The 17,849-nt window shown below is 42.0% G+C and overlaps 1 protein-coding gene across 1 annotated transcript; it reads left to right on the plus strand.

Annotated features, from left to right (window-relative positions):
* The first annotated feature begins 545 nt into the window (after nt 1–545).
* trmt44 (tRNA methyltransferase 44 homolog) lies at nt 546–11,665 on the plus strand. Its single transcript, XM_070929978.1, has 11 exons — nt 546–882; nt 965–1,082; nt 1,587–1,806; nt 1,915–1,983; nt 2,375–2,482; nt 3,360–3,431; nt 4,477–4,583; nt 4,944–5,127; nt 6,025–6,373; nt 10,451–10,567; nt 11,042–11,665. Exons 1-11 carry the CDS (start codon nt 546–548, stop codon nt 11,272–11,274), a joined length of 1,914 nt encoding a protein of 637 aa, XP_070786079.1. The 3' UTR covers nt 11,275–11,665.
* Nucleotides 11,666–17,849: the final 6,184 nt, after the last annotated feature.

Here is a 17,849-nt window from a genome sequence, read left to right on the forward strand (position 1 = left end):
ACTTTTGAAAAGGTTAGAAGAAACAGGATACAGATAATTAGAAAAACACTTTGTATTTGTGTATAATATGAATGTATAAGAGACAGAACTAATAATGTAATTTAAAAATAATGTGAATAATGTAAAGGAGATGTTTTTCAACCTGAGTTTACTTGTTACTTAATTATTGATAGTTGATATTATAAATGTTATTATTATTAATCTGCCCTTTTCTCATAAAGGATCAATGTTATTATCGCGTATTGGCCGATTAAATCTAGGCAAAGAGCAACAGCGCCCTCTGCTGTTCCACTGTCATGACGGATATTAGCCTGCTGTGGAAACGTCATCATATAGCGACAACATTTTCTCTCTTCATAGTCTAATGTTGATAATATATTGGTTTTTTTAATGCCAGGATGTGATTTGAGAAATCATGCGAAGTAATTTTAGAAGCAAGTTTTGTCTTAAAGTAAGGTATTTATCTTGAATACAAAATAAAAGTCCCCGGAAGTCCATTCTCCGTTTGTAAACGCATGGCTTGTAGTCGTGTCTAATGCTCAATTATGCCAAAACTGTTTAATATAAAGTTTACAGGAGATTGTAAGACTCTTCCCGAGGGCTTTTGGTCAGCCGTAGACGTGTGGATAAAGAAACCTCACGTTGTAAACAAGCGTCTTTGCGGAGTTAAGGAGACGGAGAGCGAAGATGTGGGCAGAGAGGCTCTGCTTTTCCTCCTGGACGATCCTGAGCTTTCTCGTGATGTGCTGTCCTTCCTGACGGGCGGGAGTTCACCTGCACAGACGCACGAAGTGGACAAACCCTGGTCTTCTACTGTCAGAACAATTATCCCTAAAGTAAACTCTTATGGGACAAACCTGCATAAAGAGGTTATACTCAAAGGTAAGAGTGGACTTGAATGAAAGGCTCAACGAAACTCTGTTCTCTTATTATAGATGTCAAAAAATGTCTTTGTCTGTTCAAGACTTTGGCAGACAACAAGTGACCTTTCTTCCATTTGAAGAGGATTCAGAAGGGCAGGTGTCTCGAAAGAGGGGCAACATTTATCAGTTTCAACTCCTCCATCAGGACTGTGGGGGATGGTGAGTGGCTGAATGATTTTATATACATATATATATATATATATATAAGAAAGTCCTAATGGCAGTGCCGCCTCTTCTCCTGCACCAACTCTTGTCTCTCTTTCTCTGCTTGAGCCTTGTTTTTTTTTGTCCTTTTATTCTCAGTGGTTTATGGAAATGTTTTCAGATTTAAAATGAAATTGTGTCCTGCTCTCTAAATCTGATGGATTAAAACAGGACAGTGCAGGCAGAACATAGAGGAAGCATTCAAAATGTAATCCTGTAGGAAATCTGTTGGGTAGATAAACAGAACTTTATTTGATGAGGATTGGAAAAGAAAATGATTGTTCAACAATCTGTGGATAAAACGTGGTCTGATTTACCTGCTAGGGGAGCAGAAATTAGCTGCTGGGCCCCATTCCTTCCACTCTGTGCTATAACACAAACCCACTTTGCCTGGTTGGTATATTATAACATAAAAACATAAAAATCAACAATCCAGACGACTCTGCCTTTTATCTGCAGGGCCTTGGAGCTGCACGCGTTGACTCCGGATGCGTGGTTCTCTGATGGCGTGGCGTACCCAAAGCTGCCCTGGTTGTCCACTGATCTGCTGCCGAAGCTGGTGCGCTGGGCCACCGAGTGCAAGAGCAGCGAGTTCAGGAGCACCTTGTCTCTGCTGCCAGTGGAGAAGTACAGCGTCATGTACCAGCAGCTGAAGGAGAAGTACAAGGCCATGGTCAAGGTAAAGTCGGCTCAGTGTAAGGCTGCTGATTATATTCAAACTGCTGGTTTAATGCTGTTACTGTTTAGGTTGGGTATTGATCTTTATTACTGTTCACATCTTCTCTAGGTTTGGCCTGAGGTTACAGATCCTGAGAAGTTTGTCTATGAGGATGTTGCCATTGCTACGTATCTCCTGGTGGGTTTAATACCAAAATCAATGATTTGTTGATCAATTATACTAGAATTGGGTCTTGAAGATTGATATGTGAATTGAGGAATAGTCCTCAGGCCTCACATGTCTTTTTTGCACTTACTTTATATCTGTATGACCACTGCCAAGTACACAAACATGTCCGTACACGTATATATAGGGTGAAACTCATTTTTATCTGTTACGTGTTGTCGGGTCATGCAACCAAAGCTGGGTCAATCAATTTGAGTGTGAAAAATGGCTTTGACCCAGTAAATCAATGTAAAAACGGAGGCAGGTGAAAGGGTGTCAGCAGCAGCAGGTGTCACACTGCAGGTGATTGAAAGCTCTCATGAACAAACAGTAGTATTGAGTCTCTGTCACTGTACTGCTGCAGGTGCTGTGGGCGGAGGAGCGGGCAGAGAAAGGTCTGACTGCCAGACAGTCCTTTGTGGACCTGGGCTGTGGAAACGGCCTCCTGGTTCACATACTGGCCAATGAAGGGGTAAGTCAGGTGCTGCATGAATGTTGGCCTCCCTCCTCCAGAGATGATTAGTTTCTGATTCGTTAACACTGAATCTTCAATTAAATCTTCAATTTCTTCTTCTTCTTCTTCTTTGCATCGGAGCTTCACTCACTGATGACAAAAATGTGATTTTAATCTCGTCTGTGATATACAGTGCGCTACTTCCTGTTAAAAGCCTACAGAAAGCAACCATGATGTGATTAACTCTGGTTATGTGGGCCTAGTTTGGTACTGAACTGAACACTTCCAACCCACCACAGACTGAAGTTCGGTAGAATCTAAAGCTAAACTGAGGACAGTGCCATTTGGACACACACGCATTCACAATTTTGACCGGATGATGGTGCTTGGCACAACCAACAGTCCAAAACCAAAAAATATTGAATTTACCATCGTATATGATAAGAACAAGCAGCAAATCCTCACATTTGAGAAGCTGGAACCAGCACATATTTGGCTTTTTTTTTTTTTTTTGCTTCTTTCGATCGATTGAAAAATTGTTGCAGCTCTTGTCTGGACTGAAGCGGGGGACCATCTGACTGACCATGCTACTAATGAGACACATTTTTTTTATTTATTAGGAAGGAATATCAGATTTATAATAAATGGTTGACTTGAGCACTGTATAAACACTGGGTTCTCAAAGCAGAGGTCTTTCAATTAGCCAGATCTTCACTGGCAGCTTAATCGATGACATGGGACGGTGAGGGGACTCGTGTCTCTGAGTATATTAAATCTACAGCACCATGTCTCCTTAATGCCCAATCACAAACTTGGACAGGTGTAATTGAAATTCTGAGTGTGAATGTGGCTGAGAGCGATTAGCAGCTGACCGTCACGCCGTCTTGTGTTGCAGCATCCTGGAAAGGGCATCGACGTTCGGAAGAGGAAGATCTGGGACACGTACGGCCCCCAGACTCTGCTAGAGGTGAGCGTGACAAAGGCGGATTAATTGTAACCATATTCAGGTTTTTAATGACTGTCATTATCTTTTCACGCGGAATCCATATCACATGCTGGAGGTGTCTTTTCAGCCGCCGTCGCCCCCTCACTGCTGCTGCTGCTGCTTTGTACTTAATGGAGAGACGTCTTCATTTTTAAACAGGTTGAACTATTGATTCTTCTGTTAGTGTGCGACAGATACATAAAGCCATTTTAAAAAACATAATGCAAAATTCAGAAAGAAAATGTGTTTTTTGTTATTTAACAGTAACAAAACAATGTTTGTATGTGGAACAGGCAGTGTTACACTTCAGAGACTCTTGTTGTAATGATTGCTCCAAGCTACAAAAAGCAAACACTACTACTGACAGCACAGGGGACCAACGCTGTCTTCAGACAAATTCATGTAAACATACACACATCTGCAGGGAAACCTGCCCCTAAAACCACGGCGCTTTCCTGTCTGCCTCCTGGCCTCAGTCATTCATTTGACAACAAGCTGCTGACTGCTTCCATTTCAGGTCATCTATTATTGACAGATTTGTTTTTGCAGAGTGGACGTGGCAGACCAATCTTTCTGGGGCCTCCAGGGGTGCTGTACTCAGTCCTGAACCTTTATTTTCCAGCTCTCTCTGAGCCTCACAGGCCTCAGTGCTCTTAACTTACATCGTTTGTGATGTTGGTGTTGGGCCTGCCTTTTGAATTGAGCCACATATGAAAGATTTTATATAAATTCTCAGCTGGATTTGCTGGGATTGTGTTATTTTGATCGTCTAAAAATCATTGTTTTTTTCAAGAAAAATGTGTTCCTAATTCTATCAACTGAGAAAGTGGTTTAGTCCACTCAACCAACCAGCGTTTTAACATGTGACATTGACAGGTGTTCAGTGATACATCAAAAGTTTGAGAAGATAAGAAAGTTTTCCTTTTTAAGACAATTTCCATAAAGTGATTCGGTATCAAATCATGCCTGCGTGCATCTTCTCTCCTCTAAGGACCTCTCGTGCTTTTTTGGGTCTTTGCTATTTCAGGAAAAGGCAATTACTCCCAGCGAGAGCTTCTTATTCCCGGCTACGGACTGGCTGATTGGGAACCACTCAGACGAGCTCACACCGTGGATCCCCGTTATAGCAGCCAGGCGAGTCATCAGCAGACACAATCTCACTCAGCAGCTCAAGTGCCAGCTGATCTCTCCAATCGGGAATAACATTATGGGCAGAGGGAGGATGTGTGTGAATAGATGTGTGTGTTTGTCAGCTCACCAGTGTGTATTTTCTAAAACAACCACCTGATGGCGATGTTGAGCCTCAGTCTGCGAAATCTCCTTTGCTCTAATGTGACTACAGATGATAATCTCTAGTAATGGATAGTTGTTTCTTGTCTGTTGAACAGTTTTAGAATCTTAAAAGAACTTTAGAAATAATTGGGAAGTACTTAAACTTATAATCATCATTTTCTTTGGCACTGCTTAAGAATGTGTGTTTCCCTCTCACCGCAGGTCATCTTACTCCTGCCGGTACTTCGTCCTCCCCTGTTGTTTCTTCGACTTCTATGGAAAATACCAGAGACGTCAGTGTAAGAAGTCTCAGTACAAGGAATACATCGACTTCATCACTGAGGTCAGCCAAGTCAGTGGCTTCAACACTGAAGAGGACTGCCTGAGAATACCATCTACCAAACGGGTAGGCTTACGTAGTCCAGAGTCAGACCTGTACTCCATGGCTCATGTGTTTGACTTTTATTTGTCTTAAACGTCTGTCATATTGTGTTATTGACATGTTTTTAAATCTTTTTTTCTTTTAATCTAAAAGAAGTTACTGAGCACTATTTAATGTGTCTAAGGCAATAGTTCCTAGGTTCCTACACTTCCCATAATGCAACTTGATAGCGTCATTAGATTTATCTTTCCTAACTTCATGTGTAGAATTGGTGCAGTGCCCCTTTAACACTTAACCTGTGGGGTGGCGTCTATATATATTTCACAGGCAGTACGCTGGTTTCTTGATTAGCCAATGCACATGTACCTCATACCTATGAAGCTGTAGGTTTCCTTTTATTTCATGTCATCTCTCTTTTTTTTGTCTCTGATCTCTCTTCACTGCGACTCTCCAATAAAGCAGAGATGTCATGAACATATTTATTTCTTATAAAATGACTCTTGCAAGGGGGTCATAAGATTTCTCTGCAACATTATCATAAAATATATTCCTGTTCTTCAAACAGGTACAGCTGCTTTTTCGCCACCTGAGCGTCATTTTGTATAAACGGACAGAAATAAATCAAGTCTTTATTGTCCCCAAAGGGACATTCCTTTAACACCTGGCAGCCAGTAATGGCTTCAATACACATGGACACAAAGAACAAGTATTTACCAGGCGTTTTATATACTGGAATCAGTCATAATCACATAATTTGTTCATAAAAGCAAAAGCTTGGAAATCATGCTGTTTGTTTTGTCCATAGTAACACACATGTAGAGGCTTTGTATTGTCATTTCTTCTGTTGAGCTTCTGGTTTTACAGTTTTTGGGCCTCAGCACCCGTGGGAGTCGCCCTGACATTCAGCTCCTCTTTCTGCAGGTGTGTCTGGTGGGAAAGTCAAGAAACTACCAGCTTTCCGATGAGACTGAGGCAGAGCAGCGAAGAGCTCATTATGTCCAAAGCCGCCAGGCCGCCTCTGGGGTCACAGTTCAAGGGTCAGACATCAGAAATGACGGGAACTGTTGCCATGGAAACAAAGACACTGACAGGGCCCCTGGGAGTGGCTGGGGAGCTGGGTTCCAGCCCAGAGAAAGGGTTGAAACGGTTCGAAACTGTGCTGCTCTCCCGCGGGACTTTGTTGATGGTGTTGTCCTGCAGGTTGCTAATGTTCTCCTGGGAATGACTGAGGATGACGGCGGGGGCTCCTCCAGTGGCTGGAACCGAGGAGGTAAACCGCAACAGCCACGACACATCCGAGATAAACAAACAAATCACACAAGTCTCCCTGGACATGAGCCGCTACTGACGCGATGAACAGGTTCAGATTAAATCCAGAGTAGGAAACATTATCTATGAAGTCTTATTATTGTGCACTTTGGGAGTTTCTGAATTAATTACATTGTAATATGTATGACCTTTACTTCCCTACACAGGAAGAGGCTGAATATTTTACTCCCCCCCCCCCAAAAAAAAATCATTGCCTTTAATGCTTAAAAAATGCGATACTGTACTACACTCTGCGAGGGGAAAATGCAGTGACTGAATGTGTCAGTTTAGATGGACAAAAAGTGAGCTTCAAATCTTAAAGGAGTAGTTTGACATTTTGGAAAATGGTTTTATTCGCTTTCTGGCTGAGAAGATCAATGCCACTCTCATATCTACCACTCTTAAATATGTAGCCGGTTAGCTTATCTTAGCAAAAGGACTGGAAATGGGGAAACAGCTGGCCTGGCTCTGTCCAACAGTTGTTGACGTCGTTTTTACACTTAGGTTCTTGTGTAAATTAAACGAAATATAACGTGTTGATTAGTCAGCTTTAGAGTGGATTTTGTTACCTTCAGACAGAGTCAGGCTGTTTTGCTGTTTCTAATCTTTGTGCTAAGCTAAGCTGGCTGTAGCCCTGTATTTACTGGACAGATAGGAGAGTGGTATTGATCTTCTCATCTATCTCTCTGCCAGAAAGCGCTTAAGTGTATTCCTCATAATGTCAAACTATTTCTTTAACTCCATTTAGACTAAATATGTAGTTACAGTGTTTGCCTTTGTGGGGCAGCTACAGATGTAACCTGGACACCAAAACAGCTCTGATGAATCAGTTCTCACATTTCTTGTCGGCACCTTTTTCTAAAATGTATTTCTGGGCACGTTGGCAGCTTTTGCAGCCTGAACCTGTCATCTGACCCCCCCCCCCCGTCAACACCCTGTCCCCTCTCGGCATCAGTCGGCAGGGCCTTTGTGACACAGAGCGACGCCACTTTGAACTCTGTGTCTCTTTCCCTCGACCAGCCACTTCCTGCGCCGCATGGTACACAGAGAGTGCCACATACGCAGCACACACATATGCACACAGTTTCACTCACACGCCGCCCACGCATCACCTTTGTCAACGCCTCTGCACCCCCCACTGCCACACAGACACACACAATATGAATGAGACAAGGAGATGAGGACTACTATGATTAAAACAGAAAATTCTTTGTCAGCATGTCGGTGCTGAATTTAGAGGTAGAAAATATGAGGGAGAGCGAATAAAGGGAGTCGGTGACTCGGTATAGAGATGACTGGATGAATAATGCACCACCATCTATGATTTATGCATGAGTATGCATTTGTATTGAGGTTTTCCTACCAGTTATCTGCTGTGAAAGAACAAAGGGTAAATTCAGGTGAGCCAGCCTATATTGAAAAGATCCAGGAGGGCCTCAGAGTCATCGAAAGGGCTTCGAGATTCAGTTTCTCTCCATTTGCGATGCATCTTCAAAGAGTATGAGGATTATTGATACTTGAATCTATTCATTTCTGATATTTAAAGTGAAACTTAAGTACAATTTTGGTCATATAGTGTTTAGTGTAAGTCAAAATTTAGTTGACGACATTTATCATTATCTTGAGCTCCTAGTATTTTTTTGAACCTCTCATTGTAAGTACAACCAGATCTTTAGCTAATAAACTAATAGGAACAAACAGTTTTCTGCAATGTATAAAAAAAGAACAGCTCGTCACCTTTGTGAGCCTGTCGATTTGCCCGATTTGCCCAAACAGATGCCAACACCAGCCTTGGTACTGTTTTAGTAAGAGTTAACGTGTGAAATGTGTGAACATGTGACCGCTGTAGCTTTGAGTCAAGTTACTAATTCATGCATGCTGTCCTGCTGACTGGGCTCATGTATTTATGTAATCATGCTGAGAGTGAAAGTCAGTGTGTAGCTGTACACCTAACATGCATTACACTCTGCAACACTGAACCTCTAATCAGTCAAGTCTGGTTTCCTAGACATTTTCTTTTTCGAAAGACAGGTGCTATAAGTCAAAAACTCTTTGTATTGTTTCTGTGTGCACCTATTGTATCTACTGAACAGAAACAGCTTGCATGAAAGAGGGAGTGGGTGAGAGTGGGTACAGTATATTATTAATGGGTGGGCGCCTCCCATCACACTTTCTGCAAATTGTGCTCCCACGACCCTCCAGAAGACCCAGCAGTAAGTTAGCAGTCTTCACTGGATTGTTCTGCACTCACCCGCACTTGTGCATAGGATTACACCTTGTTCATAATATGAGGAGAGGTAAAAGAGGTATTTCTTTTTTTTTGTGTTGCAAAATTTGGATAGTTCTGACTCGCAGGTTGTGTAAAGATAGTCAACTATTTTTGAGCATTTTCAGGTTTTGATAGACAATAAGATACAAACGTGAGCAATGCAGTGTTACAGCTGTGCTCTTTGTAGATGAAAATGATCCTTTCATATGTCTTTTTTCCCCCACTCAGCAATTTTAGAGCTAATTTTCTCCACTCAGCCTGATTCTGAATTGGCCTAAGCAGCAAAAACAATCATCCACAACAAGCAATCAATTGCCGTCCATCGTAGCGTTTTGCACAGGGGCGTTCATGCTCAGAAAAGTCCGACTGTACGCCAAGCCAATCCATTAATAATTGTCTATGTTGGTCTTAGTCCAAGCTGAGTCTCCACTGTCAATACTGACCTTCTCCCATTAATCCCCATTAACATCGTAGGCAGTAAAGGGCAGCTCTAAACGGTGTATTGATATTATATTAAGGCCTCTAGCTCCCTGGCGTCTGGGCTGTAGGACGGCAGTCTGCCCGGTTTCACACTCTGCAGCACAGGACTGTGTTTGGCCCTGCGAGTGTCTGTGAATGTGGGAGTGTGTCGCATATTTTAGGTATTAATTCAGCAATTTGACCAGCTAAATTTAGGATGTATTATGGTGGACAATATGTTTTCACACAAATTTCAGTGGCGGAAAAACAAGTTTTAGAAAACTGAAAACCATCATAGTTCTAAGTGGTAGATTTACTGTAAAATGATATATTAAATTCATATATTAGCTTTAAAATAGTACAATTGTTTCTTTGACTGACTGTACTTAGATCAGAGGCAAAGACAACATATTTCACAGTGAAATTCTCTCGAATTCAATCATCTCTCAGCCAACGGGGATTGCCTGAAGTGCCACCAGAGATTTGGTGTAAAAGTAAGATGGCGATCGCATTAGGAGATGCAGATTTGGGTCAAACATTGTTACGAAAAGGCACAAAGCAGCATTAGAAATCCTGTGGTGTGTCCCTCTCCAATATGAGGAGGAAGAGGAGGAGGATTGTCATTTGTACAAACCAAAGGTCAGCCCTGATTGAATTCTCTTCTGGGGGGGAAAGGGCAAAGCCAGAAATACAGAAAATCTCATGAAACGGAGCCCAAAGGTGGGTGCTGTGAACACAAAGGGGTACGTCATTTATCCGCTTACTAGTTGCTAAACTCGTAGCATAGGATTTTGTGTATTTCAATATCCCCCTTTCTCCTTTTTTTTTGTCTCTTTGGTATCTGAAATTACTGTCCCGGTGGGGGAGTGACGACAATGACTCACCCTCTCAAGTGGCCGGTGGGAGATGCAGTGGTGAAATGCATGCTGGTTGTTCTGACAGCTTGTTGGAGCAGCTTTAATTGAGCACACTTCACAGCCCTGACTAACACTGAAAGACAGTGACTGAGGTGTTTTTTTCTTACCCCTGTAAAATGTTCTGTATATAGCATTGATCACCCTTTCAATCCTGGAACATTTTCACTGAGAGGATGCAGGCATGCCTCTGCCTCTCTCAAAACAACTGGTGACATCGACTCAAGCCTGTCGGATGTATCGGATCCTTCTTTCTTACTCTATAACGGTGGATAAAGAAATCCCTCTTCGCATGCCTGCAGCAGCATGTTAATCTATTGGTGAATGCTCCATCCTCCTCCTGCTCTTTTGTTGCTCTGGTCTTTGCTCTTATCTTTCATCCCTTCCTCCTCTTCAGGCAGCCTCTCTGTGAGCGAGGTCGTCGGGCTGCTGGAGCAGGAAACCCTGCAGCTCCTGAAGAAGGAGTGTGGAGGCCTTCAGACGCTGCTCAAGAACAACCACCAAGTCTTTAGAGGTAGTTGGACGACATGCGGTATGGGGAGTTGTAGTTGACTTCCCCTTCCCCTTTTATGTACATACAGTTACCGTTTAACTTAAGATAGGGGTTATGGGTTGTTGTGTTGTACTCTTGTTCTCCCTCGTGTTATTCTCCCCTCATTCCCTGCCATCTCTAACTGTCTCCAATCTAATAAAGGCATAAAATGCCCCCTTCCCCACATAAAAGTAAGATATTTTCTATCACAGTTGCTCATATTTTGCACTGATGATTCAACCAGGTAGAAAACCAGAGTTTCAAGCCTTAGTGTGCTCCGTCTGCCAGTCACCTGTTATTGTCTATGGTGTGCAGAAAGGTTGTTTACTTCAGGAGCCCCCCCTGAAATAACTTCCTCCACTTTGCTGCATATTTATACTTATTTATAACTTTTGGAAGGAGCACTTCATTCTGAAGAGGTCTTGTTTTATCTTCCTGTCGTTCCTTCTCTTTCAGTGGAAGGAGGGAGGGTGTACATAAGAGACTGGCGGGACAGCAAGTCCTCCAGGGCGGATACCAAGAGGAAGCCCGTTGCCCCCGGTGCCATGAAAACCCGTCCCTGCTGGTTTCACGACCACCACCCTCAGCGCTGCCCCCTGCAGGTTGAACACTGTGCTTTCGCCCACGGACCTGATGACCTCCGACCCTCGACCAGACCTCTAAAGAAGATGAAAAACGATGCCTTGTGATTGGCTCATTCCTCATGAACACTGTAATTGAATTTTTAAATTGATTAACTGCGTCTCTAATTAACTGATGACAGTTGAACCTGCTGTGAAAAGCTCCCACATGCAGCCCTGCAGCCACAAAGAGGAAGAAGCTCAGGTCCAAGCAGTCTGACTTTTATTGATGCGACATTACATCATTTCTGGGAATTGAGGTCTTGAAATTTGACAGTTACCTCTTTCTCCCGTGTGAGGCTGCCAAATTGTGATGCTTCCTGGTGCAGCTGCAGGCTTCACTGCTGGACCTCTGGCTTATGTTGTCTGCTGAACTTTAATTTCAAAGGATTATTATTTTTTATTTATTTAAGAAGCAGACTTTTGTAAGGCTTAGACAACTGTATACTTACTGTATATTAAAGTGTATTTTGAGCTACATCTTTTTATTTATTTAAAGATTATCTAGTCGATCATGGACTTTTTTTTGTCCCAGTGAGGGGCTTTGTCGAGCACTTTTCAACTTTTCGCTCCACTGCAGCAAAACTTTAAAAGCTTCTATATACTTCACTCAGACAGTTACTTCACCTCAGATAGGTACTTTGAGGTTCACAGACAGGGCGGTGGATAAAGACCGGACAGCGTTTGAACAAAGTAAATGTTAGCAGTATGAATTATTTGTTGGTGGGAGTTGAGGGATGAGCTGCGTGTCGTCCCCTCTGGACGGTGCTCACTGCTGTGTCTCTCTAGCACAGTGTGCCATCACCCTGTGGCTCAAATGTCAAAGACAGTCAGGCCCACCCAGGGACGGCAGCCGGGTGATGAGAAGCACCTCCTCTGGGTTTGTTTGTTTATGTGAGCGACAACAATTAGACCATCCATGCAATAAAGGAGTGACTATTTAAACCTTCTCAATTCTGCAGTCACATACAGATGAAGAATGTGACGTGACTGGGAATGTTGTCGTTCGCATCATTTTCATCGTTTCAACGTTTTACCTATCTCACATGTTGCTCAACAATGTGCTGTGTGCAGTTTTCTGACATTAAATGATGGGATATCTTGGTTATCTCTTTTTCGCCATTTGCCACTAATGTGCAAATTGACTACTGAAGCTTAAAAGGGTTGATTCGCCAAAACCAACTCCAGTGGTATCTCATGGAAGCCCATTTCTCCCAGGAAAAGGAAAAAAAGAGATGAAATGTTAGCAGCAATAAAAGTAACAATACTCTTTAAGTAAAAAGTACAAGATATGTAAAAATGGACTAATTATCTCATAATTTTGACTTAAAAACACTATTTTTGACTTACTATCTCAGAATTTTAACTAATTAAGTCGTAACTTTGACTGATAAAGTCAGATTTTTGCCTTAATATCTCATATTTGTGATTTGTAATTCTTATAAATCTTATTTTGACTATCTTGTAGTTTTGACGTAGTATCTCATAACTTTGACTTTAAAAGTAATAATTCAGTCACTTAAAATCCCCATAATTTTGATCTCTTAATTTTGACTTGGTATCAATGAATTAATTGTGACTTTGTGAGCTCTGACTCAGTATCTCATATCGTTGGTATCTTTGGATGAACTGACCCTTTTAAAAAATCAACTCCATATTAAGGACACACCACCAGATGAGCAGTGAATCCCGTCTCAGGTAGCAGCTGTGTGGCGTGTGCACTGACTCCATTCCTTGTTTTTCTTTTGCCTGTTCAGAGGATAAATCCATATCGGGGTTGAAAGGGACTTCCTAAGGTTAGTTACATATTAGCAGACTGGATACCCTCACATCCCCTGGAGATCAATGGCTGTGTCACTGAATACTGATGAAGACGTACACGTATTTACTCAGTCTGACCACAGGTTCGACACAGAGAAAAAAAACACCCTCTTAATAGTTTTCTGGATAACGTCAAGTGCTGAAAGATAATTTATCATTGATGAAAGGCCATTTAGACGTAAACGATGCTTCAGCTGTGATGGACATAAACTGTGGAGCTGAAAGTGAGTGTGGTTGTGTTTTGACAGGCAGTACTCAGTCATAATGTGCACAGCTATGTGTGGGTTTTAATGACCTGTTCAAATCATTTCTCCCTCTCTTGCTCCCCCCCCCCCAAAAGATCATCCGATCCAATCGACCTGCTGCCTTACATTTAACTGCAGAGGAGTGTGACGTGGCCTGGGGGGCGTTGGCGTTCACCTGCCTGTTCCCGGGCTCAACACTCTTGTCATGGCCTCTTGACCCCCATCCCTTTCTGACCGCTGTCTGATAAGCCATCATTATGACTCTGTTTATGTCCACCTCGCACTGCTGCCCTGGAGACCAGAGGAGGAGATCTAGAGCAAGCAAAATTACCCTCCATCCCTCCCCACCCTGACTGAGTCTCCCTGCCCTCTGCCCTCATGTAAACACACCATAGGAGGTCTGCTGCTCACCCATTGGAAGAATGCATCATTGTGCCAAAAACAACAACTGACTAAAAAAGGGCTTTCTCTGCACAATAAGAGGGAATAATGGATGAAGTGTAAGAGAACCAGAAAGCCTAGTTTTGGTAATTTTATTTAACCAATCAAATTGTGATGAATCAAATGACTTCCTTACTAGGCACTCTTCAGTGGCTGGAGCATTAGAGTAAATGTAGCCAGTTAACGCAGTATTACGGTACATTTTCTATTGTTCCTATTGTGAAACTTGAAGGTGGACATCACCTTGAGACGTTGGGAAAAAACTATAAAATGAAATATACAAATTTAGATTTTACGTAGCTTTGAACAGTAGGACAGTGGTATAATAAACAAGAATAATCACGAGGTGATTAAGAAGACAGAAAAACATTTCTGTGATACACGTTTATGCTTGTTTGTACTTTTTCCTTGTGAAATGCTGGATAGTTTGACCTCTTTACTCCTATAAAAACTATCAAAAAACAAATCTGAGAGGGGAATGCCGCTCTTTGGTTGAATTGCTCTCATACATACAACATGTGATGAGGGGTCGTGAGTAGATTTGGCTTGGACATGAGGGTCACACGCTAATAAGGTTGAGAACCAGCAACATAGGAGACTTTTTAGGAGCTGCACACAACATGAATTCCCGTGTGGCCAGTTGAATTGGTTTCCAGATATCAGGGTCCTGTTGCTGTTCCAGTGGAAAACTATGTGAACTATGTAAATAAACTGTTTCCTTTAAAAGTGGATCTGTCTTACACAATGTCTGATACTGAACAGGGGTTCCAGTTACTTTTCCTGCAAATGGTACCTCACATGTTTGTGATTTATTTCAATAACTAAATTAGAAAACCTTCCTTATGTAGGTTTCTTACCCATAGACATGTCTATTCCCATACAGTGTTTGAATGATGTCCATCAGCTCTGAAGATTTCCAGAAAGAATTAGAGATGCTGAAAGCAAAAGAAAGAACAGAGGGGAACACATTAACAGACAGACAAAATTACTCCCCATGCCTGAAATCTAGGTCAGGGAGAAGTGGCTGCATCTCTTTCCTAAGCCAACAACTTTTCCTGTATTCCCCTCATGCTTTATTCATTGTGGCACCATGGGGCCTGATGTAATGTAGCGTCTCCAAGACACTATTTTGGACGTACAGAAGTCTTTCTCAGCAAAGCGAGCTGCGTAGGTCTGCTGCGCTGACAGCTGTCACTGCAATGAATTCTTTTGTTTGACTGTTGCTGCCTTAGAAAATCCTCTTTATTTTATTTGTGAGTTTTCTGGAGACAGGGGTTGTTTCAGTACATTATTTTGTGTCATTATCTGTATTTATATATGCATGAATGATATACTTAATCATTCATCTTCCCTCTATTGACAGTTCACTAAGCCTGTTGCTATGCCTGTCAAGCTTTCCGTTCTTACAATGATAATGGAGGGCAAATTTACCATTTTAAATTCTTTGTAATATTAGCTGGACATGCTAATGCTTGCAGCTTACGTTACAGCAGACACTGTTTGGTCCATTCCTCACACGTTACTGTAGGTACACTTGACTCTGCTACAGTTTTGTTGCTGTTCATAAAGTCATTTCAGTGTTTGTATTCAAGGGTTGGTTTATCAGAATTATGAAAAACATACTGCTTTTATATGGAATATTTCTTCCAATATTTCTGTATATATGTATTTATGGTTCTTTATCTTATTTATTTTTTCTCTCTTTTCATCTGAGAGAGCACCTTTCACTTACTGAAAAAATATTCTGCAATTATATGTTTGCCTTTGGCTTGACGATGTAGAAAGTACTAATAAAAACTATATTAAAAAATTTGAAATTATTCAGATAACGGAAATGAAAACACTAATATGAAGTTCATCTAACTTTGTTCTTTAACTTCCTTGAAAAGAAGATCACCTCGGAGGATTTCCCAGCCACAGAAAAGTCAACAACACGTCTTCGCCTAAATCCTCTGCTGCTTGAGCTTTGATAAGTCGAGGATGATGTTCTCATCCAGGCACTCCATCAAAGCTTATCTCAAAGCTTACAGGTGGATGGTCACAGCGGATAACACGCTTCTAGTTTTTTTTTTGGTGTACTTAGTACTCAGAAAGTTTTTTTTCACCCACTTTACCTCTCCCCATCCAACACCCCCCTGCCTCGACCCTCCCCATCACCGACTCAGATGTGGATGACACTCAGAGATAAGGGTGTTAGGCTCTCCAGCTGTCATACCTGGTGCTCCCTCAGTGTGGAATTGCATGAACTGTCCCCTGCAGAGAGACAGAAAGAGTGAGACGGAGGGAGGTGGGGGTTTGTTTGGAAATGTTTCCATTTGACATTTCACCATTCAAACACTTCATTTGAAATTCAAAAAGTTTAGCAACATGCCATCACCAGTGGAGAGCTGCCAAGCGTGGATGGTGCTTCTTCTCGACACAGAGCTGGAAATACACAATACACACATGGGCCGTGCCATGGCATCCACCCAATTCACTCGGATTTACATGCAGTTAAAATTAGAACCTGATTTCTCTCATTTATTGAACCTGAACTGAGAGATATCTTTTGCAACAGAATCACAGTGAACACAAAACTTAAACTTTTACTCACAGATTCATCTACAGCATCAAAATATATTTTTTTGCTTGTTGAAATTATCCCCTGGGAGCCAATCCACTGAATTAATAATTGATGAGATGTTAATCTAATACTGTGTTCTGCACAAAGTGCGATGCCTCTCAGAGTGTGAGTTCCCCCCCCCCCCCCCCCCCCCCCACTGCTAATCACATCAAAATATAGGTTTTCTTTTCTGTTTCAATCTCAGAAACTGTGTGTGTCTGAAAATGCTGAGTGATGAGGTTACGTGTTTACATGACACATTTTCATCTGTAAAAAGCTCCAAACTCTCTGAGCATCCGAACATAAAATCCACAAAATGTGTCTACTGCTGTGTGAACAGGCTGATCCAATTCATCAGCATCCTGTTGCGTGATCACCTTCCCTAATCAGTTGGCAAATAATCACATTTCATTTAAGTAGTTCAAGATGATTCTGGCCATCAATCTCGTGGGACACAGTTGCATTCACTTTTGGTTTCTGTTTCTGATGCAACATTACATAAAAATCCCTTTTAGTGTGACATCACACCTTTAGCTGATCACCATGTGAAGAACGTTACAGTGCCTCGAGCATCCAGTCCCCATGAGGTACACAACTCGCCTTCACAAACTTGCTAAAGTGAAAAAAAGAAAATGCCACAGACCAACATGAGAGCAGCTCTGATGTGAAGTGAGAATGGGGGTTAGCATAGAGGCAGACCTGAGAGAGGGTGTCGTTACCATGGGCGACAGGCCAAGGTGACCCAGGTGGCGCAGGAGAAGCTGAGGCTATTGGACCACTGTGCTTTGACAGCTACACTTAGTCTGTTTGATATCATCCAGAAAAAGCCACTGACACTGCTTTACCCAGAAGTCTGTTGTCAAATCATAGTCCCACCCCCGATTGAACACATTGTTCCATGATGAATGGACTTAATCCTGCATTTGAATTGTGCTTGAAAAAGAAACCAGTGTTTACCGTTCATCAAGCACAGCCTCTCCAAATACAGTGTAGTGTTAGTGTCGAGTGCGTGTTTGTTTGGAGGAAGGCACCGCTGGCAGCCAATAAGGAAAAGTTAAACAGTTCAGCAGATACATGTGGCTGCACAGGGGAGGGCAAACAGTGTCAAAACACAGATATGACTGCCGCTGTGCTGTTTGTTTAATTAAAGCTGACCACTGGAGCGCACATTTGATTTGGATTTTTATTCACCTAAAGGTCCTGCTTCTGCTACAGTGGAATAAAATCAGAGCATCTACAAAGCATTAACTGGTAATCCTTTACTTGTTGATGGTGCTTGGCGTTTGGCTTATGCCATATACAAGCCTTATAGCCTCATATAACTGATGCAAACCAGTGCATATTTTCTAAGTGGTAAAAAATAGCTTAATGACTCAAATAGTTTTGTATTTTACAGAAAGATTGTTGATGCCATAAGGTTTTTTTTTCCAGCAACTGTACTTTTAAATCAGACCAGCTCATGTTGAAGTATGTAGGCTGTACTTTGTAGTACGTAAGGTACATTCCCTCTGGTGAAAGATATGGGCCTAAAATAT

This window comes from Enoplosus armatus, chromosome 23, assembly GCF_043641665.1.
Source record: "Enoplosus armatus isolate fEnoArm2 chromosome 23, fEnoArm2.hap1, whole genome shotgun sequence".
NCBI classification, from domain to species: Eukaryota; Metazoa; Chordata; class Actinopteri; order Centrarchiformes; family Enoplosidae; genus Enoplosus; species Enoplosus armatus.

Coding starts and splice junctions, on each gene's coding strand:
- trmt44 (XM_070929978.1), top strand. CDS start 546: ATGCCAAAACTGTTTAATATAAAGTTTACAGGAGATTGTAAGACTCTT. Junction 3,432..4,476: donor GCCCCCAGACTCTGCTAGAG/GTGAGCGTGACA, acceptor TTGCTATTTCAG/GAAAAGGCAATTACTCCCAG. Junction 10,568..11,041: donor CAACCACCAAGTCTTTAGAG/GTAGTTGGACGA, acceptor CTTCTCTTTCAG/TGGAAGGAGGGAGGGTGTAC.